This window comes from Chinchilla lanigera, unplaced genomic scaffold (genome assembly GCF_000276665.1).
Source record: "Chinchilla lanigera isolate Chin_1 unplaced genomic scaffold, ChiLan1.0 scaffold00127, whole genome shotgun sequence".
Lineage (NCBI taxonomy): Eukaryota > Metazoa > Chordata > Mammalia > Rodentia > Chinchillidae > Chinchilla > Chinchilla lanigera.
Genome location: NW_004955528.1, coordinates 2,573,557 through 2,595,873, shown reverse-complemented (window position 1 = coordinate 2,595,873; position 22,317 = coordinate 2,573,557). Strand labels below are relative to the sequence as shown.

General features: G+C 53.8%; 1 protein-coding gene across 1 annotated transcript in view; it reads left to right on the top strand.

Moving 5' to 3' along the window:
- Positions 1–1,271: 1,271 nt before the first annotated feature.
- Cdh4 (cadherin 4, type 1, R-cadherin (retinal)) overlaps positions 1,272–22,317 on the top strand; it is a gene marked incomplete at its 5' end in the record, with an annotated part of 554,230 nt that continues 533,184 nt past the window's right edge. Inside the window, 1 exon segment of the mRNA XM_013507435.1 lies at positions 1,272–1,383. Within this exon segment, the coding sequence (XP_013362889.1) occupies positions 1,272–1,383 (112 nt within the window).

The following is a 22,317-nucleotide window of genomic DNA, read 5'->3' as shown; positions in this document are numbered from 1 at the left end:
GGGGGCCGCGGGAGTTGCAGGAACCCCCTCTCGTGGCCGATCGGCCTCGCTGCCTCCTCGCGAGCCTCGCTGTGGTAACCACGGAAATAAACAAGTGCGGGTGGCCGGAGGCCGGCTCCGGGGCCGCGGGGCGTTCGAGGATGCTCCGGGCACACGGCCCGGGCGAATCGAAACTTTCCGGGACGAGTCCCGCCTCCCCCGGTCTGCGAGTGCCGCTGAAGCTTTGTTCCCGGGAACGAACCGCGGCTCGGAGCGTGTTCCAGGGAAAGCCCCCGCGCCCTCCTTCTCCTCCTCCCCGGTGCTCTCGGATGGAGGAGCTCCCGCACCCCGGGTGGTGTCCGAGCCGGAGCTGGGGCGGGCGGCTGGCCGCGCTGGAGGCTGCCGGAGGCGGTCGGCGGGAGGCGCGTTCTGCCCGAGGAGGCGCGACTGCGGGTGCGGCTGCGCCCCGGGGCTCCCTGCGCTCGCCGGGGAGCAGGGGCACCGCTGTGCTCCCTCTGCCGTAGCAGGGCCGACTGGTGCACGCCGACTCTCCTGCTGCTCCCTGCCCCCGGGGAGGGGTCCTGTCGCCCAGCCTGTCTGACAGAAGCTCTGCACTTCCAGAGCAGCGAGCTGCCCAGGACAGGGAGATTCACTCACACCCTTTCTGGCTGGGCTGGAGCTGGGGTACATGGAGGAACAAGTGTCTGGGAAAAGCGGCAGGCGAGGCCTGGAGGGTGCAAGCCAGCCCTGCCCCCTGCTCCGCCCTGCTTCCCTGCAGCCGGCGGAGCTGGCTTCTCACCTCCAGCCAGAAGGAGTCCTAGAAATTCCCTTTCTTCCCTTCTGCCCTTTCTCCGTCAGCACGCAGCCTGTCTCCAGCTCCTCCCCTCCACCCAGAGCCCTGGCGCCCAAGGGACGCGGCTCTGCACAGAGCTGGCCTCGGCTGGGCTTGGCCTCCCGGGGTCTCCCTGGACTGGCCACACACTGCGCTTGCCTTTTGGACAGCTCTCCTGGCTCCCCTGCCAAGTGCCCATGGGGCCCGCTAGCCCCAGCCGGGCTGACGGTGGGCTTCGCCGCCCGCAGCAGCGTGGCTCTCTGTCCAGTGCTGGGAGAGGTTTCCGAGCCACCTCGAGACCAGAGCGCCCGGAGCGCGGGGCTGTCACCTCTGGGTGGAGACTGTGGTCTACAGCGTTTCCCTCCGCCGGAGACCTGCACACAGCAGGCCCCTGTGCGCGCTGCGTGGGTCACATGTCTGTGAATTTATTTTTGTTTTACCTCTCTGCTTTCTTCCTCAGGCCCATAACGAGGATCTTACCGCCAGAGAGACCTGCAAGGCTGGGTTCTCTGAGGAAGATTACACGGCATTAATCTCCCCCAACATCCTGCAGGGAGAGAAGCTCCTCAAAGGTAGGGCAGGGCCTGCGGAGGAGGGAGGGCTCGCTGTGCACTGTCCACTGGGGGAGGCCTTCAGAAGGACAAGGCCGGGCTGGGCTGGGATGTGCGTGATGCTCTCTGCAAGATGATGGCGGTGAGGTCAGCGAGGTGCAATTTGGAGGACCTCGGAGACATTTGGCATCAAGGTAAATGATTCAGAGTCCCTGTCGTTTTTGAACGAGGTGAATCATTTCCTGGGCAACAAATTGGAATTCGGAAGTAACGTCACCCAAATAATGTGCAGAGAGAGACTTTCTTACCAAGTATTTTTATGTATGAAATTCTGGATTCTTAAATTATCCCTGCTTTGAAATGCATGATAAAGCAGACGATGTTGTTGGAAATGCAGTAAATAAGCCCACAGACGTTCTGTTCACAAATGTGGCATTCATTTTCATTACTGCCCCACTGACAACACGAAAACACACATGCAGGCGGGAGCCACCAATTAGCCTGGTGGTGCTCACGGAGCCGTGGCCACGTTTTCCACGGGCCGTCGGAGGCAGCCCCGGATCTCACACCACCGTAGATCATTCTGCACACCGATGTGTTTCCCTTTCAAGACAAACTAATTAAACTTTGTATTTGCGTAGAGGAAGTAAAGGAGGTCTTGCCTTCCCAGGGTTTCAAGTCCAACCTAGAGCCTTGCCTCATTGCCTCTGAGTTGGTTGTGGAGTGCCGGGAACCCACGTTCAATGTGCTGTGGGAGCTAGATTTCATTGTTCCCTGAAGTCACCCCCGGGCTCTCGGCTTTGTCCCTAGTTTTGTGTTCTGGGAGAAATAGAGACTTTTCCCTCTAGGGCTGATAGCACTTCCTGAGGTGTGTGTGTGATGTGTGTAAGCTCTCTCGCACACCTAGTGAGGGGACTCTCTAGACTCTCAGCCTTCCAGATGGAGCTGGCTGACTTTCTAGCTTGTTCCCTGTTATGTGAATTAGCATTTTTATCTTGCACTGAATCCAACTTTTCTCACTTTTTTTGTTTTGTTTTCTGCATTGTGACGCCATTGACTCTTGGCGATTATGAAAAAGCAGAAACTTTGCAGGCACTTCCCGAGGCACTGTCTCAGCAGCTGCTCCCTCCCCTTCCTGCCTGCCTCACTCCGGAGTGGATGAGGTGGGCGGGGCTTTGGTCTAGGACATCGCTGGGGTCCCAGGGAGCAGAGCCAGGTTGCTCTGGAGCTCCTGTGTTGCTCTGCCCGGTGCTCTGGGATGCGATTCTGTTCTGTTGTTTGTATGTTCTGAACTGTGGTGCTGAAACCAGCCCCTAAGGCCTCTGGGAGCCCAAGACCAAATGTGATCAGACCTCAGAGCACTGGATTTCCCCCGGGACTGAAGGAAACACACCTCTTTAGTCATGGCAAAGACTCACTGTGATCAAACAGGATGGCAGCTCCTCAGACATTCTGTGATGACGTGAGATCCAAACAGGCACCCCTTCTCTGTCACACAGCCCTGTGGGTCCCGCCCAGACTGTGTGCTTGGCTCTTGGTGGGTGTGGTGGGGGCCGGATCACTGGCCTTTGGCCTGGGCCCTGGGTGCACACGGCAGTCACATAGTGAGGGCTTGAAGCTGCGTCATCCTGGGTGAGCCTGGACCAGCGCACAGCGTTGCGAATACACAGGTTTCTGAGCATATGCTTACCCTGAGTTGAGGCTGCACCCGCCCAGGCCTGGCCCGGGGAGGGGTCCAAGGGTCTCCCCGGCATCTGGGATCCGGATCTTCTGTGCCTGTCTGCTGGGTGAGCTGAAGCACACTGTGTCTCCCCGGCCAGCCTACACCACCCTCTCCTTGCTTTCTTCCCTTCGCTCTTCCTAAGGTGCGTGCTCTCAGGAGCAAAGAGATGCTTTTACATCTGAGAAGTAATTTAACACATGCGCGGGCAACAGCTAAAGCTGCGATACACTCAAGCCAGGACATGCAGACAGTTCTTTGTGTGTGCAGAAAACTTTGCAGCTTCAAGAACATATCCAGGGTGCCTGCGTCAAAAATAAATAAGAAGCCCGGTGTTTCCGCTACTCTGGTAGGAATCGAGTTAAATAGATAATGACTCCTTATAATTGACTTACTCCAACGGAGGGAACTTAGCCCTAACTGGACCAGCGGAGCCTCGCCGGCCCGCCTCACTGCGCCTGCGCGAGCTGTTGAGGCCCGCTCTGCGGCTCTCTCTGCCTGAGTCAGCGCGCCAGCGGCCCCGCGACGTACAGATTCCAGCAGGAGCGATTTGTTACGCAGTAATTAACTTGTTTATGACAAATGGATGGAAGAAATGTCGTGGCATTTTGTTTTATGTCTAAATGAAAAGCATTTGCATTCTAAAAATTTCATGCTAATTAGGCTTAAAATAGTTTTCCCCAATAGGGTAACAAATACTACATATTGCAAACCTTTGGAGAAGCGAATCCTCGAAGTGTGGAGACCCAGAGTGCTGGTCTGGCTGACGGTGGCCTTCCCAGGTCCCCGCTGCCCACATTTCCTGCCTGTGGTTACTGGGAGTGTTGGGTGTCACTGCAAAGGCTGTCAGCCATAGTTTAGTTTTTAGAATCACGCACTGACCGCGCTGATCCCTGGTGCACGGTGATACCTAAGCCAGAACGGGTATGCTGCTTTCCTCAGGCTAAAATGGAGCGTTCTCCGAGCCACAGTTTAGCCCTGGCTCACCCGCCCTGGCTGGGCAGGTGTCCCTTTCTCTTCGTTATTAATAATTAACAGTCAACGGCAAGAGGCTCGGGCCACGCTTACCTGCGCTGTTCCCCAGCAGAGGCCTGGGCGAAGCTGGCCAGCCTCACACGGAGACCCAGCTGGGCGGCGCTGCAGGGCTTGGGTGGGGCAGGTCGCAGGCCCAGCGGTTGCCTCTTGTCTGAGAGTAGAGGGTGCCCAGTGGGCAGAGGCAGCGCTCACTAAGGGGCAGGAGGGAGGCTCTGGTCACTGTGGGGAGAACAGGCTCACTCTGGCTTGGGTAGCGCAGGAAGGAGGGCTTGGCTAGCGCAGGAAGGAGGGCTTGGCTTTCACTGACTTGATGAGATTTCCTCAGAGAAGCCTCCTCCCCCACCCCCAGTTAGCTAGGGACCATCTCGGGCACTGTCACAGCCGGCTGTCCTGCCACTCAAACTGCAAGGGTCACAACGGCCGAACTCTGTCTGTCTTTGCGCCTTTTATACCATTCAGGATATTCTTGGTCCATGAGGTAAAACCCAATAAACAAGATCTTGAATACATGGGGTTATTTTTCTCACACTACAGTGAGGGCGAGATATCATCAAGGGCAGAAGCCTCAGGTCGGTGACACTATCACAAACCCTGCATTCTGTGGGATTTGATTTGTCAGCTTATTGCCTCATTGTTGCAAACTAGCTGCTGTGGTTCCACATGTTGCATCTGAGTTCAGAGCAGAAGGAGAGAAGACTAGCACCATCTCCATTTCTTTTCTATATCAGGAAAGCACTTTTTCAGAATCCCTGCAGAAGTTCACATTAGCTAGAACTAGGTCACATGTCACTCCTTGCCGATGGGCTGAGGAGGCAGTGGAAGTAGAGTACTGTGCTGTCTTTTTGGCTTGCACCAATCCTAATCCATCACCTTGATGAGGAGGGCGGATTCTGTTTCAGGAAGGGGGAAGGGATGCCTACTGGACACCCCCCAAGTCTGCTGGGCAGGGGTTTCCCAGCTCCACAGGGAAGCAGAGTAGACAGGCCGTGAAATAGAGTCAGACAGGCTGGGGATCAGGCCGAGGGCTGGAGTCAGTAGCTGGGAACGTGGCCGGATAGGGCCTGAGCGTGGCCGGGAGTCCTCTTGTCAGATGGCCCAGGCTTGCCTTGGTGTGGGCAGGTATTCTCACCTGGGCATAGTGTCCCGGGGGGCCTGCACTGGAATCCCGGGCGTGTGGGCGTGGCTTCTTGTGGGCGGGTGTGGCTTTCGTGGGTGGGCGTGGCTTTCATGGGGTGGGCGTGGCCTAGCTCTCAATAGAGGCAGCCCTGCTGGGAGCTACGGAGAGCCCTGGGTAAGGTCCGCCTGCAGACTCCCACCACCAGGATGGCGAGGGGGCTCTGTACCCAGTGGTCTCTGATTTCTTCTGCTCAGTTCAGCTCCACGGCTGGCCTGCCTTCTTCTCTTAGTCCTGGCTGGAACACAGACATGATGTCTGGGGTTACACAGCCGTTTTGCAGCTCTGAGGAGGGTGGACAGAACCAGTCCTTGAAAAGCTTCGAGCCCTGGACCTGCTGTCTCCTGGGAGGTGAGAAAAACGACGTGGCTCGTTGTGTGTGCAGATAACCCGTGAGACCCCACTGTCCTGTCAGGGACCCCAAGTTATGAACTGAGTCTAGACAGGGGCCAAGACTGTCCTTGTCCTGCGCTGTGAGCTGGACTGGAACTTTTATGAGCCCACAGGAGTTGCCGCTGTCCCAGGGAAAGCTCCTCACCCCCTCTGAGAATTCCTGTGTGTGGGCAGCAGATGGCGGCCAGCCGAAGAGGTCCTTGCCGTTGCCCATCCCGAGGCACTGACCTCCCAGCCCCCTGTCACACGTCACCCGTCGCTGTACCCCTCATGCAGGCAGTTGGGGATCTTGGCCAGGTCCCCCGACTCCAGCAAGTACAGCCCCTGCTCCAAGCCCTCCCACCCAGGTGGCCCTTTGTTCCCTGTGAATTAGAGGCTCCGCTCCCCACGCTGGGCTGCAGAGACCTCCCCGTGGATCCTTTGCAAAGCTTCACTGGATGAAAGGAACCAGCAACCAGTGCTTCGGGCTCTTCTGTGACCTGGGCATGAGCGGGCCCCTAGAGGTGTAAGACCAGGGCCACCTGCCCGGGCAGCAGTGTGCAGGAGCTCCCGGCCAGGCTCTGGGCACGCCCCTGTGGGAAGCTGGGAGATGCCCTGTGGGGTCCGTCCAGCCACGGTGTCCATGGCTGGAGGACGCCATGGCCCCGACAGAAGCAGAGGGAGTCAGGCTGGGCGAGACGCCCGAGGCAGTGCCTCTCGCTCTGGCTGAGCACACAGACTCCTCTGCTTCATACACCATCGCTTAGGGGTTTGAGACGAAGTGTGCAGAGCACAGGGGAACCTGGGGCACCCTCTGGCTGTCTTTGGGGCAGTCCCAGCCCATCACGGGGGTGTGGCCAGCTGGGTTTTCCTGCAGCTCTTCCCCGCTATGGTTTTGCCTGGTCCTGGGGTGAAGGGGCTTGGGAGTGGCTGCTGTGGGACCAAGGGCAAGGTAGGATCAGTGTCAAAGCAGGTGGAGACCTGTGCCAGGCTGGTCCCCAGGCCATGGCCCATACCTCGAGAGGGGCCCAGAAGTCATGATTAAGAACAAAACAGCCCCTTGAGGTGGCACAGCCTGTGTTTCTAGCACTGAGAGAGGCTGAGGCAGGAGGGTCACAAGTTCGAGCCCACCCTGGGCAACTTAGCAGAAACTGTGTCTCAAAATTAAAAAGGCTGGGGATGCAGCTCCTTCGTGGGACACCCCCAGCACCACCCTCTGCACACTGCTGTCATGCGCCTCCTGCCCACAGCCGCCTCTCCTCGCTGTGCCCCGCAGCCCGAGGGGGCGTGCACCCTGGCCATGCCATACAGGAGCACGGCGAGGCTCCTAGAAGTGGCAGCTACCGCCTCGAGTTACTGGTCTTCTGCCACGGGTTAGGATGCCCCCAGCCGTCCTGTCCACGATCCCCAGCACCACGCAGACCAGAGACTGTCCACTTGCTGCTGCCGGTGGGTACCGGAGATTCAGGGTTTGTGTTTTCAGAATGTGTGGTCACTGAGTCTTCAGACGAAGGAGTGTGAGGCTTCGTGTGACTGCAGTGTGATGGTGTTAGAAGTCCCGGCCATTCCTCACACGCAGTATCTCGCTGATCTTCAAAAAGCCCTTCCAGGGAGGTGAACTCCCCACCTTAGGGCCCAGAAACTGACATCAACAAGGCCACAAGATCAGCCTGAAAGCCCGATTTGCTTTCCCCTCACAGTGTGTTCAGAGCGAGCTGGTTACTTCCAGTCGCCCTGTGATGTCAGGGTGGGTGGCATTCAGGGCATAGAGGCTGCCTGCAGTCAGGTGGATGCCTCAGATGCAAGGCATCGGCGACAGCCCAGCGTGCAGACGGCTGCTGTCTCTTGGCCGGGAGGATGCAGCAGAGGCCCGTGGTCAGGAGCTTGGTCACCACTGCTCGCGTCCTGGGGATCCAAGGAAGTGGGTCCGAACTGTGGGCACCATGGGTTTGCAGAGCCAGCTCTGGCACGGAAGAGCCCAGGTTGGTAGCGCGGAGTCCTAGGACAGAGTTCCAGTCCTCCCTCAGACCGCCAGCGCCGGGGGCGGGGGCAGTGTGAGAAGGCACCAGCCGGCTCGGAAAGCTGAGCACATCTGCCCGGAGCTTGTTTGCACTCAGGACCGCAGCCACAGCACGCTGTGACAAGGGCACTAGGATGCTAGCGAGGCCGACCCTGGACGCACAGAGAGGCCCTGCGATTCGGCTGCTGGGTCCTCCCTTGCGAGGACGTCGGGGAGAGATGATCCCTGGCGTCCATGTGTGGCCTTTTCTCCTGGGCCGGGTCTGGGTCCTGGGCTCCGGAGGGAGGTGCTGAGAGAGCCTCAGAGCAGAACCGGCAAGCGCCCGGGGTCCCACCACGCTCTGTCGCTGGGGAGCCCTCACCTCCGCGGGTGACCTTCTGAAGCACAGGGTCTCCTCCACTCTGCGACTGAGCGGCGCTTGGATTTCTGTATCGGCTGCCAAGACCTACAAGTTCTTTGTTTCAGAAATAGTGATTTTCTAATTCTACCCTGCAGGGTTTTTTTTTTTTCCTTTCAAATCACAATGAAATTCATACTACAGTTTAAATAACGCGTATTTGGTACGAGGTGAGCCCTAGTATTTGCTTCATGATATTAATTTCCAAATTAGAAATTTTGTAAATTCTCTTAGGGGGCAGATGGATGTAGGTTAAAATTACGGAAAGATCCCCCTTCCTTCCCGCTGTTCCTTCTCCCCTCTTCTTTTCTCCCTTCCCTCCCTCCTTCCCGTTTTAGCCTGAAAGTATGGTAAAGTAAATGCCAGGACTAATCGCGAGCTGAGAGAGCGAGCAAGCACACATTCATCTCTTCAAAGAATGTGCCTATTATTTTGACTTCTTGAAAGAGCAATTTTTCCTCTGAGTGAATTCCACTATGAAAAAAACACCGTAAGCCGAGTGAAGTTTCTCTCCACCAAGGGCAACGACGTCCTCCCAAGTGTGTTCGCGTAAAACCGCGTGGCAGTTGCTGCTCCTTTAAACCCCAGAGCGGCACAGTGATGCGCTGCAAACCCAACGCTAAAACTGTTTGCTTTTTGTCAAAAGGATCACGGTTTTGGTGCCTTTCTTTTTTTTTTTTTTTTTTGCCCGGGCTCTGGGCTGCCCTCTCCTGGCAGCCTCCGGTACTGCCTTAGGCTGGTTCCTCTCCATCCTCTGGGCCCTTCTCTGGTTCTTTATCAACGAAACACAAGGCCCCACTTGGTTGCCCGTGTCAGGGTCCAGGAGATGGAAAGCGGCCGGGGCCGGGGACTCACCACACGCTGCTGTGTGCCTTTGATGCTTGTGCTGCATCTACAGTGTTAGAGCATCTGGACAGCATGCCCAGGGCCGGGCTCACACGCAGGCTTACTCCATACACCTCTGTCTCCCCCGCCTTCGCCTGGGAGGGACTAGCGCAACTTACAGATTGTGTCAGTCACCACAAACGGAGTGGCTTCCCACAGATCTGTTACTGCACCGTTCTGGATGACGAGAACCGCAGTTTGGCCTCGCTGGGCTGAAATCAGGTTGCTGTGCAGCAGGGCTGGTTCCTTCCAGAGACTCCAGGAGAGACTCTGTTTCCTGCCCGTTCCAGCTCCCAGAGGCCACCTGCAGCCCTTGGCTCAGGGCCCCTTCCTCCCTCTTCGGAGCTGGCGGTGCCTCATCACTCTTCCCTTCTCCCTAGCGCTCTCCCACTCCTCCTCTGTCTGTGTCTTCTGCTTTCCTGTGCCACTCTTAAGAGTACTTGTGACAGTGCTGGGCCTGCCAGGATAATCCAGGGAGTCGCCCCTCTCCAGGTCCCGCATTTAGTACATCTGCAGAGACCCTCTGCCACTGGAAGCAATGCGTTCCTCGCACCTGGGGTTGGGCATGGTCCTCCTTGGGAGCCGTTGCTCTGCTGACCACTTGCGGGTCTGATGGTGGAGGGCATGTGTCTCGGGAACAGGGATTCTCTAATTCTACCCTACCTTTCTGTGGCTGGGACACAGTACCCGACATGCACAGCAGCTTCAGAGGTTTCTATCCATGGTCTGCTGGCTTCAAGGTAAAAATCACAGCAGAAGGGATGCGCAGGAGAAGGCTCATCAGCTCCACAGTGATCCAGGAACCTCTGCACGCCCACAGCTTTGAGTTCCCACCTGGGGGACCACACCCTGAATGAGTCTTTGGGGTTCGCTTCATATTTAGAGCACAACGGCACAGCTGTTTCTCGTTGGCTACCATTTGCAGAGGACTTGTGCACCCCGCGAGTGCGTTGTGGTTTGAGATTCCAGTGGAGCTCTCGGCCCTCTGAACGGAGAGCGCAGTGCTTCCACACAGAGCTCCCGCCGCTGTGCGGTCACCTGCTCCCTCCAGTCCACAGTAAGACTTCGGTGGGCAGTGGCCTCCTGGGGCCTGGGGGTGGTGTCCCGGTGGGCACTGGAAAGTGAGCTGCGCTGCAGCTCCCAGCCTGGCTGCTTTCAACTTTGCCTTCTTTGGATTCACTGTGCTTTCTTGCCGATACTGCATGAGGACTGGGGAGGGACTAGGGTAAGCCTTCAGAGACAGGTGCACCCCCGCAGAGCTGAGGGTGCACCCTGTGCCAGCTCAAGGGCAGGTGTCCTCGTGGTGGGTGTGGGTCCTCCCCTGCCAGCCAGTGTGCCGTTCCCTACAGGTGCAGAGAGTTGAACTGAGTGGGGCACTCTCCGTTCGGAACATGGTCTAGTTAACTTCCGGTTCTGGGTCTGGGTTTTCAGATGTCATGTCTGCCCGGCAAGGGGACCTGGCTCTTTTTGGCTCTTTGCATTTGGAAAGGGAGGACTTGGCCTCCAAGTTATTTCAGGGGTTTGCACATATGTCTGTGCGTCCAAGTTGGGAAAGTGTCAGAGTTTTGCTTTCCCATTGTTTTAGCTGCCCGAATAGAAGTTGGGATGCTACCTCTACCGATCTGCTTCGAAAACCCAGAGGGAACCCTGGTGCACAAGCTTGCCGGGAGTGAAGGAATGGCCTCTGCCTTCACAAGGGCCAGAGCCGAGGCCCACCTCAGCGAGGCTGGGGAGAGCACTGGCTGGGAAGAGGTGGCTCTCCTGAGTGCTCTCCCTTCCCGGGCCTTCGTCTCCTTAGCTGCAAACAAAGGGGTAGGTGCCTGACTCCGGCTCCGGAACTGCCTGCTGGGGGACCCATGCTTAATGTGCTGAGCTCCTAGATCCTGTCCTACCTTGACTACAGTGAGACCAAGGGGCCCCCAAAAGAATACCTCTACCCCAAACCTCTGTATGTGACATAATTTAGAGAAAGAGTCTTTGCAGATGAGTCAGGAATCTCAAGGTGAGACTTTGTTAACTAAGGGGCAGGGGGTGTCCTAAATCAGTGAAAACTTTCCTTACAAGTCAGAAGGGGAGACCATGGGAAGGTGAAGGTAGAGACCTGGCTGATGAAGGTAGAGACCTGGCTGACGTGGCCACAAGCCAAGGAACACTTAGAGCCCCAGGATGCCGGGAGAGGCAGAAAGAGTTCTCTGCTAAAGACTGAAGGCAGCATAGCCCTGTGACACTTTGACTGCAAATTTCTGTCTACAGAACTGCAATAGAGTAAACTTGTGTTATCTTACTCTGCCGGGTTCCTGGTCACTTGTTATAGCAGCCGTGGGGAACTAATCCACCCACTGAGTCGGAAGTTTTGTGGATGTGGCCTGGGAAGCTTCCTGTTAATCTGTCTCCTGGGAAGCCTAGTATTCATGACTGCCCAAGGGCTTCCGGCCTCGGGAGGTTTCACTCTAGATTTCCAAGGGTCGGCGCCTTGGGCAGCCGGGTCATCCAGGAAGGGGGCTGCAGGGTAGCCGGCATGCTGATGTGCAGCACAGGGGAGTGGCTGAGACGGTGCCCCGTGCTCGATCTTGCTGGAACATAAATGGGGCACTTTAGCGTCATAATACAGTATTTTACATTATGAAGTGTGGCGCAGAACAGTTTCGTTGGAATTAAAACGTATGTGGAGCCTTTGTCCTCCCCCCATTATCCCTCGCTCTCAGATGGAACCTTAACAAGGACGATGGCTCGGATGGTGCCGTGTGGATGCATTGACGACGTTTGGTTAACCTCAGGACTGCCATTGGGAGTGGGTCGTTCAGCAGTGGCGGGGGGATGGCACACTCCCTCTGCCGATGCATGTGGAGCACGTGGGAGGAAGCAGTTATAGAAATGCCTCTTCGCTCCTCAAAACCACTTTCCTGTGGAAATGCAAAAGGCATCCTTTCTGGCTGCAAGTATCGCGTTTCTTGTGTTTCAGGCTGCCGCACTTTTGCCGCCCAGCCGCTCTGCTCCCACCGAGGCGGAAGGGTGGCCCTGTGACTCGGGAAGCAGCTGCTGCCCCGGATTCCGAGGGCTTCATTCCCATCGCTGTCCCTGCCTGGGCTGCAGTGGAGGCAGCTCTGCACTACACCGGGTCCGTGGTGGACAGGGGAGCCGTAGGTGGCTGTGACACAGCCCCAGGTCCTGCCCGGGTGCGGGTGGCAGAGCTCATGCAGCCTGGTTCTCCCATCCATCTGGGTTGCTGTGAACATCCCAAGAGTTGGTGCTGATTGGCATGGGCCGGTCCGTGCAGAGAATGACAGCTGGCGCTGGACGCCAGGATGTCTCAGGCCCGTTGCTTCTCTGTCTTAGAGCCCAAGCGGAGGTTCTGAGGTTATGAAAGAAGAAACAACCTGGCCACAGGTGACATTTTCCTGCTGGTGTCTTCAGGCGGCTCAACCAGAACCTCGGGCCAAAGCTGGGCAGTGGGGTGGAGCAGGAAAGGCCTGCTGGGAGAGCCGGAGAGCTGGACGGGCTGGCCAGTTGTTTCAGGCCTTTTCCTGGCGCCTCGCTGGGCACACGTCAGCCAGACGTGAAGGGGGAACCCTCCTTTTCTCTCCCTTTTCCTTCGGTGGGTATTTACGGAGGTGCGGGCGACTCGTTGTCGGGGACACCCATCAGTGTTCGGCTGATGAGGACTAAGTGTGATCTGCTGCGTCCTGGGACACCTTTGGTGAGCATCAGCCTCCCGCCCTTGGGCGCCTGTCACTGTCGCGTGCACAGCCGCACCGTAAGAGTGGACAGCGCGGTTGTTCTGTCATTCAGGTCTGTGCAGCCAGGGGTCCCTGCGTGGGGCACCGGGGCAGGCTCTCCCCTGTACCATCCGGGTAATCTGCACAGTCACCAGGGGTGGGAGGTACATTTAACAAGGCGAGGGATGCTGACCTGTGCCGATGTGGGCTGCCCGCTCCAGTTCCTGCTGCAGGCCCTGTGGGAGCCCGGGTTGAGGTGCCCTCCGCCGGGATCCCAGCCTCTGCTCCTGCGGGTACCCTGCACCACCACAGAACCAGACTCTCCCTGGAGACTGGCCAGCGTGCGACCAGCCCTGGGGATCTGGTCCTCAGTCACCCGCTGCGTGGCACTAGGCACATCTTGCTTTGTGGCCTGTGCTCCCTTTTGTAGGATGAGGTCCTGATGTCTGCTCCAATTGGGGTTTGAGGATCTGATGAGATGATCCGGTTCTGTGGGAGGGACAGGGCCCACAGCAAAACAGAGCTTTGCTGGCTTACTCTGTCCCTGGGTGTATTAGTGGAAATACATCAGCCGAATGTGAGCCCAGCCAGGAGAGCCCCTCTGCCATCCTCCTCTGAGTCCTGTGGGGTCAGCCAGCCCCTCTCCTTACCTGAAACTTGGGGACAGAGAAGCCCCCACCCCCTTTAGTCTTCAGAGCAGCTGGCAGGAAGCAGGTTCTGAGAGCTCACTGCATTCCTGAATTCCCAATTGATTCCCACATTCCTGGAGAATTTACCCCTTTCCCAGAGCAGGGTGGGATACCACGGAGGAGTCTGCATTTCCTTTCCCTGCTGCTTCATTGTCCATGGAAGGCGACACCACCCTCCCCCAGCAGCCCTGCTCTGCAAAGGGTCCTGAAAGGTGGGGGATGAGCTAACCTTTGAGGCAGTAATTTTTCCTGTAGATGGTGGCTTCGTTCAATGCGTTTTTATGGTTCTGTTTGGGGACTTTCCCCTTATTGGCCTTTACATTCTGATGGGCGGCCAGAGACCTTTTGGCAAAAGGCATGTTTTTAAAATTGAATAAATAAATTATAGAGTGACTTATTTAAAGCTCCAGAGACTCATGGGAGAGGAGAGAGCGCATGAACATAAGTTACTCACTGTCGTTACTTATTAATAGGGTATTGGTATGATTGGATTATGTCATCTCGCATTTAATGCCTGAGTGCCAATGAACCAATAGAGTAGGAAGCAAGTTATTCCAAAGATAGCCCCACTGCATGCCGAGTGTAGAGAGGCATTTTTTTCTTAAGCTATCTTATTCTTTCCCATCTCCCCTCAGATACAAAGAAGGGATTATACAACTTGTCTTATCTAGTTCTTATATTTTAAGAGAAAAACAGAATTCCAGGGCAGGGCTGAAGGCTATAAAATTGTGATCAAAAGTCTGTAAAATTATAGAACTTACATTTTGGTGATGAGAAAGAGGTGGCTTCACCATGATGTTTTTCCTTAAAGGAGCCGGACAGCTTAAGGATTGATTCCCAGGGAAGTATAAGATATACTTTCATGTGAGGAAAAAAATAGAGTTACATGCTTGAAAGGTTAATGGCTGGTAAACGTCAATTTGCTACAATCCTCGGCTAATAAAAATAGCTTATAAGACATAAAATGTCATGCTGCCAAAATTATGGGGCCTTTGAAATCCATTTTGAAGTCTTGTATCCTTTGAAAATGGTGTGTGGGGGGGTGGAAGGCCGAGCGTCTTTTCTGGGGTTGAGGGATGACGGGGGCGGGGGTGCTATCCAAAGTGGTGAGGGTATTTCTCCAGAGTATTTTTGATTTAAACACTTAACAAGTTCTCTGGACCTGTGTTCCTGAAAACTGCAGGTGCGTCTTACTGTGGTGGATCTGGTCGCCTTGATAAACTCGGGCTGTCCCTATGAATCTATGCTGTGGCCTTACAGGAAAGCCGCTATTAAATACCGTGAGCATAATATTCCCTAAATGTGCCAGGCGTTAAAGAGGATGGCAGTGACCTAGTCTGGTTGCAGCCTGTGCATGAGAGTGAGATTATCTTCACTTTTTATGTTGGAATTCCTACGCGGAGTCTCCGGAATGTTCTGGGGTTTTAGAGGGAGAATTGGCAGGTGGAGGTGTAAGGACACGCTCATCTCAGCGGCTCTCCTTTCCCATCCCACGTTCTTCCTTGCTTTGCCTGGGATGCAGGCTGGAGTGGGAAGAGCAGAGGCCTGAGCAGCTGTGGGACACACGGGAAGCCTGGCTTAAAGAAACAGTTGCTGTCCAAGTGCTAATTTCCCCACACTCTGGGTCCGGCATCTTGCTTGTATTAGACTGAGCCTGTTGACAAGGAAGCGCCTTCTCCCTACGTGATAAAGAAAGGCTTTCTGCATCCAGCCTGCTGACTCAGCACAACCCAGGGGCCAGTGGGCTGTCTTTGTAATTTCTTTGCGAGCAGGACTCAATTGCCCCGCAGGCTGGCAGGGAGCCACAGGCTGTGGTCTGCTGTCTTGGTACATGAGGATCTAGCTTGGAAGTCCACCTCGCTGCGTTTAAACTCTGACAGTCTCCCCTGCTCACCAGTTGCTGCATCTGTGGCCTTCACTCACCATCCTCACTGAGCCTGAGGCCACGGGGAGGCAAGAGAAGAATTTGATTTCTCAGCACTATCCACCCGAGGTTGTACCTTCTCCCTGGAACACGAGAAAAGGTGCCACTAATGAGGCGGTTCTGTCACAGCGCGAGAGAATCTTGATTCTGCCTTTTCACCATTGAAACATAAGAACGAAGTGCGGATCAGTTCTCCCCTCATCATGCAAAGGTTTCTTTCCGAAGCAGGGGAGACGACGGGTCTGGTTCACTCAGGTCTGCATGTGCCGTGTTGTAACAAGACAGCTCACTTGGGCCGGCGGCCTGGAGCTGAAGGCCAGGGGAGCTGGCTGGTGGGCAGTGCCCTGCGAGAGCGGCAGTCTGGCAGTGTGATGCTGTTCTCATACTTGGTGGCTTTTTTCTTTCACTTAAAATTGTGACATTGATGGATTTTCCTCTTTGCACAAAAGAAGTCCCCCCAAAATTGTCCTTTTTACAGTGGGCCTTGGTCTTCTCCATAGCCCCTAGGCTCCAGCCTGCTGGTGCTGGGACTGTCGGAGACAGGCGCCATTGTTCAGTTCCCAAAAAAGGTTTCTGGACTGCTATCATTTTCTGACATGCACATCCAAAGTCCCCCAGCAGCTTTCTAAGGTTTGACTTCAAGGAGGCACTAATTAATCACTTCCTGCAGTCCCTGGGGAGCTGAGGGGCTGCTCCTGAGATAAGGAGGCCACAGACCATCTTCCCTCTATTGCACCTCCCTGCCAAGCAGAAAATCACATTGTTTTCTCACTTTGAAAGGTGCTCATCCTATCAGAAAAACGTCCCCTCCCTGTGGTTATCTAGGATCCTCTTATTGCATTTCTCCCTTATCGGGTTTACCTAATATTATTTTCTTCTGCGTAAATGCCATGCAGGTCAAACTTTTGTTGTTAGAAAATGGCATCTTCTATGAGTGCATTGTTTATTGCAGATGTCCCCAGTTACCCTCGGGGATGGTAAATACCAGTGGTAAGACGGTACACAATTCAGGACCCTTGTCTGTGCATTTCTGAAGGAGTCCTCCTTCTGAGCACCAGTCAGATTGGAAGCAAATGCTTATCTATTTATTTCCTAACGGTGTTCTGTTAATCTCAACTTGCCGTCTCCAGTGGAACTGCTCTTGGTGAGACTGTGGCCTCACTCTGGGAAGTTATTTGATTTTTGATGTAAGGAAAAGGATTAGTGCGGTTGGATTTTGATAAGGCTGGCCGTCTGGCGTGGTACAGACATTCTCATCCCTCCTGTATCACTGACAGTCGGTTCGTTATGCTGGAACACTGCAGAGCGGCGATATGGGACGTGCAGAGATAATTGTAGTTTTGCTATTTAAAAAATAAGTGTAGTGCTTTACAATGTTAAAATGATAACCTGTTTAGGGAAACTCACAGTGCCCGTCTTTTGGCAAAGAAAAACCTCTTCGAGCAGCTTGACTGGGATCTTATTAATCTATTTTTATTTTCCCAGCATAAATTAAAGTCTCCTTTCTGTTTGAACACTTAAACACTAGAATCCGCCTCCGTGCCTGCACTTGAGGACTTCACATGTCTGCAGGGGTTTTGTTCCTTAGCTTTCTGGCAGTCTTCAGCTTTGCACTGAGATGGGTTTGGTTTGACTTGGGGTTGGGAGCTTGATCTGTGGTGGGTACTTTTCTCTTATCAAAACATTAACCATGGTGGCCACCTGGGTTTGGAGGAAGAGGAAATTAGGGGCCTGACTTGAGCAGTGAATAAAGGCTGCCCCCTTTTCCTGCAACCCCTTGTCCTGCCAGGAAAAGTGTAGGACTGTGCTCAGTAACCTCACGCACTCTGGAACTGGTGTTCTGTGACTCTGTCGCTGCATTGCTGTTTGCTTTGTGGCCAAGTCAGCTGTCCTGGTGTGACAGACATCAGTGGGGGCCCAGGAGGTCCTAGGCTGTAGAGAAGAGGCCCGTTGTTTTATCATAGCAGCTCTAAGACAGCCAGAGGTCAGAGAATATTGTGTGTGAGGGTGTGAAGCCAGCAGGATGCCACACCTTCATTAGTAAGTCACGTTGTTCATTTTGCTATTGTTATTTCTATTTGCTTTATAGATGCCGTGCATCTTGGGATTCTTAGAGATTGAGGAGCCATAGCCATCACTGACCCATCCATCTGGGAACCGTGGGAAGTCTTAGACTGTGTAACACCAGCAAAGGTCCCCGCGTCCCACAGATTAAAGGCAAAGCGTGCCATCTTAGTTCCTCCGCAGTGGTCCCTGTGTGCGCCCTTCCCTTCCTCCTCTGCCACACCACTCCCTTCTCAGCACCAGGGTCAAACTACCTGCTGAGGCAGCTGGAACTTGCTAGCTCTGCCCTGCTGTTACGGTTTTAACTCCAACCCCCGCCCCGAAATTCTCCTGTGATTAGAGGCTGGGCTTCCGAAAGTGATTGGATTATGAGAATTCTAAGGGATTGGAGATCATAATGTATTGGCATTACTGGGAGGTGATGGAAACAGGAAGTGGGGACTCAGTCGTGGGCGCGGGACCTGGAGGTCTGTATCTTATTCCCAGCACCTTAACCTGAAGCATCCTCTCTCCCTTCCCCTTCCCCTCCCTGCTTCCTCTCTCTCCTTCCTGGCTGCCATGAAGTAAGTGCCGTTTTTTACACCACACCCTTCTCTCATGCTGCTTCTGCCTCCCCAAAAGCCCCAGGCAGTAGAACAAGCTGACCATTGGCTGAAAACATGAACCAAAGTAAGTCTTTCCTCCTCTAGGTTGTCAGATATTTGGTCGTAGCAGAAGCACACTAACATGCCTGTTCTGTTCTTTCGTTTTGGTTATCCCCTCTGCCTGTCACTATCGTCCAGGGCCTTTTAATTGAAGTGCCATTTCTCATTGAGCTCTCTCTTGCTGTCTTCTCTTTTCTCTCCTGCCTGAGCTAAGTCACATTAATTATTTCTACCTCTATTGTCTCATGTTATTAAAATGTGTAATGATAGAATGTTTTGTATGTTCTCCTCAATGTCTGCCCAAATTACGGCCTCATTATGACTTTGCATGTGTGTGTGCATGTGTGTGCATGTCAGATTACAACTAGAGGTATCGGAGAAGGTGCATAGCACGGAGCGGAAGAGTGACAGATGCCTGGGTGCACCCACACTGAAACCTCCTTCCCGGGAAGCGAGGGGAGAGGCTTTCATTCCCTGCTAGGAGCAGAGAGAGGCTGAACTGATGAGCAAAGAAATATGTACACAGGATAATTGAAGAAAGATGTGTATAAATAGAAAAGCCAAGCGTACTTCTCCTTGTGTGTTTGTGTCTTAGGGCTTACTCAGTTTATTTATTAGGCCATTGCGAGAGTAAAGTAAGACAAGTGTGGTTTAGTCTAATGGAATTGCCCCTCTGTGGGTTGTGTTAGCTTCAGGTATCCAGAACGTAATTGGATAACAATGACAATTAGTGTACCAGGGTTTTCATGCTGGACAGCCTCTCCCTTTGTGCTTTCCTCATAGCACAGCTCGTGAGAATTCTGACGAAGCAGGGAGAGGGCCAACTTTTCCGGCTGCAGTCACATCTTGGAACTGCAGGCTGGGTGCTGCCAAACCTACTAGGGCCCTCACGTGTCTACGCCTGAGTTATAACCTGGAGCCGGCAGGTCTGCTGCTATTTGGTGAAATATTTCACTCTGCCTGTTTGGCTTTTCCTGGCGTACGCAAGCTAGGCAGGCGCTCATCTGGGTGTCGGGGGCCAAGGGAATCCGCTCTTGCCTTCTGCTTCACTGTTAAGATGTTTAACTTACTAATCCTTTCTTCTCCCTCGCCCTTCCCCAGGTCATGCTGTCTGCCAGTTTTGTTTCACTGCTGAGAACTGGGCACCTCTATAAAATTATATTGACCTGTAGGAGCTGAGATCCGCAAGTGCCTGTGTGCTTAAATGTGGAGGAATCAAACTGCTAGGTTGATAACATTTTATTGATTCATCCTCTTGCTCTGCTTCACTGAGCCAGAGATCCTCAGCAGAGCAGTGCTGTTTTGGTGTTGACCACGGCATAGAAATCCTCACTCTAGGTATTGCAGTGATGTATTCGTGGGCGGAGGATGGGGGCTGCTGTCATGTCTGGAGTGACATTAGGTGCAGCCCATCCAGCTAGTTGTCTTGGGGAATCTTCCGCTTTGAGAACCAGATGTTTTCCTTGACCTGGTAGCTGCCCTATTGAGGAGCTCAGCTTCTCCTTGGAGTCTTCTTGAAGTGTCTACAATAATTGTTGTAATGAGAACGTTCAAAATGCAAGATAAAAGAGAAGGGTGCACACAGCATTCCCGCGAGCATGGGTTGACGGTGTAGTTATGTCAAAAGGAATTGGCTTGACAAGCTTCATTTCTTAAGTAGGGGCTGGCTTTTGAGTCCTGTGGCAAGGACCCTTTCATTTGGGTAGATCTGAGATGAATTTTTGGTGCTGCTGCCATGGCAGGTTTCAGTGCCAGCAGCTCCAGGTAGCTGTGGTGTGCTGGGGTCCAAAATAGAGTGAGCTTGCTAAGTCAGGGCTGAGTTCAGCCTGAGCTGGCTGTGGTTCCCACCTGCATTACTCTGAGGCTTTGTACCTTCTTTAGTTTCTAGGGCGGAGAAGCCCTGTGCTTCATGACTGCTGTTCCTGATAGCTGCCCCGTCGTGTCTCCGCTGCAGCCTCTCGTTAAAGCATGTTATTAAGTGACAGTCTGGGAACATGGGCATGCTGGGCAAGGCCTGGGAGTAGGAGGGACATAGTGAAGGTGTTGCCCTCCCAGCATGGCTATGGCCAAGGCTCCCACACAGGCCACCCTTCTTTCAAATCCACCCTTCACAGAAATGCTGTAATAAGCTTTTTAAGCAAAACCCAAGCAGGTCCCAGTGCTGGCTTCTGCCAGTGAGCCATGCATGTTCCTGCCCTTTGCAAGCTCCTAGCCTAACAATGTGCGCTGTGTTTTGTTCTGTTACTTGTACTTATCCTGGACTTCTGCTAGAGTCATGCCCTCAGCTCAGAAGCCTTTGCCTCCGGTCTAGGCTGTCCTGGGGTGGGATGGAGTCTTTTGCTGCTGGGATGGAGCTGCGGTGAAGCCCTCTGTAAACACATCCTGCAGCACATCTTTCGTTATTCCTTCATGGTGAGCAGTATTCAGAGTTTCAAAGCTCTGTTTGTTTCTTGGCCCTGGATCCATACATCCAAAGGATCCTTCAGAAAGGTGGAATCAGCTTACTTCCCGGTGAGAATGTCGGTGGTGTGCGCATCCCCACCACTTGCTGGCGGGGAGCTCTGCCCCATGGTCGCTCTGTTAGGCATGCCTTCCCATCACACCGCTACGACACGGCACCCCTTCATCTGGCATGGTTAGTGGTGAGGTGCAACATTTTAGAAAGCCTCCTTGGCTCTCCCCTTCTCTTCCTTTGAGAATTGTATGTTCTTCTTTGTCAGCTTTTCTGCTGGGGTTATTGGAATGACCTTATCCACATGTGGGTTCATTCAGAAGTCTGACATCTGTCTCCACCTACATGTGCTAGCTCAGCATCTGTGCAGCCCGGTCGTTACTTACCTCCGTAGGGATGCTTTGTACCTCCATGTATCCTGGTGTCTTTTAAAGAATCTCTTGTTAAATGGTTAGCATGTGTCTCCCATGTGTTTCCATGTACTCAGGATGCAGGTGCCGGTGATGTTTATGGCAGATGAAATCGGTTTTATCCAAGGGTCATTTGTTTATATTTATAAATAAGCCAAACCCATCCAAACTGGCAGAAGCCCCCAACAGAGATTTTTTTTTTAAGAAATACAGTTTCTGGAGCTTGGAACCAAGGATTGAAATGGCTATCAGGTTTAGACAGCCACCTTCTAAAGCAGGGGTTGGCGAGAGTTTTCGTCAAGGTCCAGATAGTAATTGTTTTAGTCTTGGCAGGCTAGAGGGGCCAGACAGCCAGACTTAGTCAGTTCGATGTTTAGCTCCAAAGGTGCTGGAGATAATACGTGAATGCAATGAATGGCTGGGACTGTGTGCTAATAAAACTTTATTTATAAAAGCAGGTGGCATCAGATTTGACCCTTGGGTCATCATTTGTATCTTCCTGGTCTATCTGGACGTAGAGCTCCTGGTTTTTGCTTCTTTATTTTTCTCCTGTTTTTGCTTCCTCTCAGCCCAGCCCCTCAGGTTTTCTGTGCCTCTGGAGGAGAAGGGCCCTAAGGAAGAACCTTGCTCAGCACTCACTGTCCCTTGGCCCTCATCAGAGCCTTGGGTTGTGTGATACCTGTGAGAGATAAGGAAGCTGAGAACAGCAAGCATGGGTGACACCAGGGCCGTGGTCCTGCTAAGGACAGAGCTGGGTGTTGGACCCATGGCTGCCAGACAGCAGTGTCTGGTGGTAGGAACCATTTAGAGTGGGACCAAGAATGGGGGCCGAAGGCTGTGGTGCACATCAGTGAATCACAGGCCTGTAGGTGCTGATCAGCCTCAAGAGATGGAAAGGAAGCGAGGGCACAGAGAACAGCAGGAAGGGCTGGCCGGGCCGCCTGTCTGAGCCCTGCCACGGTGCACTTTCTGCAGGGCAGATAATAATGGTGACACCATGACGATGGCTACAGTAATGAGAGATAAAGGAAATGAAACATTACTAACCGTTGATGGATAGCGTCTTCGGTTCTCAATTTAATGATCTGCAACTGCAAATCTATAGTTAAGAATAAACCAATTTCTCACTTCCTTTTTGCTCTGCTCGTCCCAGATAAGGAAATGAAAGGATTACTCGGCAGACATGGAATCCAAATGTCAGTGTTCTGCCTCATTAGAGGGACAGGTGCAGACTCCCCTGCAAACCCCGTGTGGTTCTGGTGAGGTCCCTGGTGACCAGGCTGGCTGGGGACATGGCGGGAGCTCAGCACACCTGTGAGTCTGAGCAGGCAGGGAAGGCAGCTTAGGGCCGTCACCGGGCTCAGAGCAGGTGTCGCATGGTGGATTCTGTCCTCCTTCCTTCCGTGAGTGCATGGTGCGCTTCCCACTAATGCAGCTGGGCTCTGGGCCCATG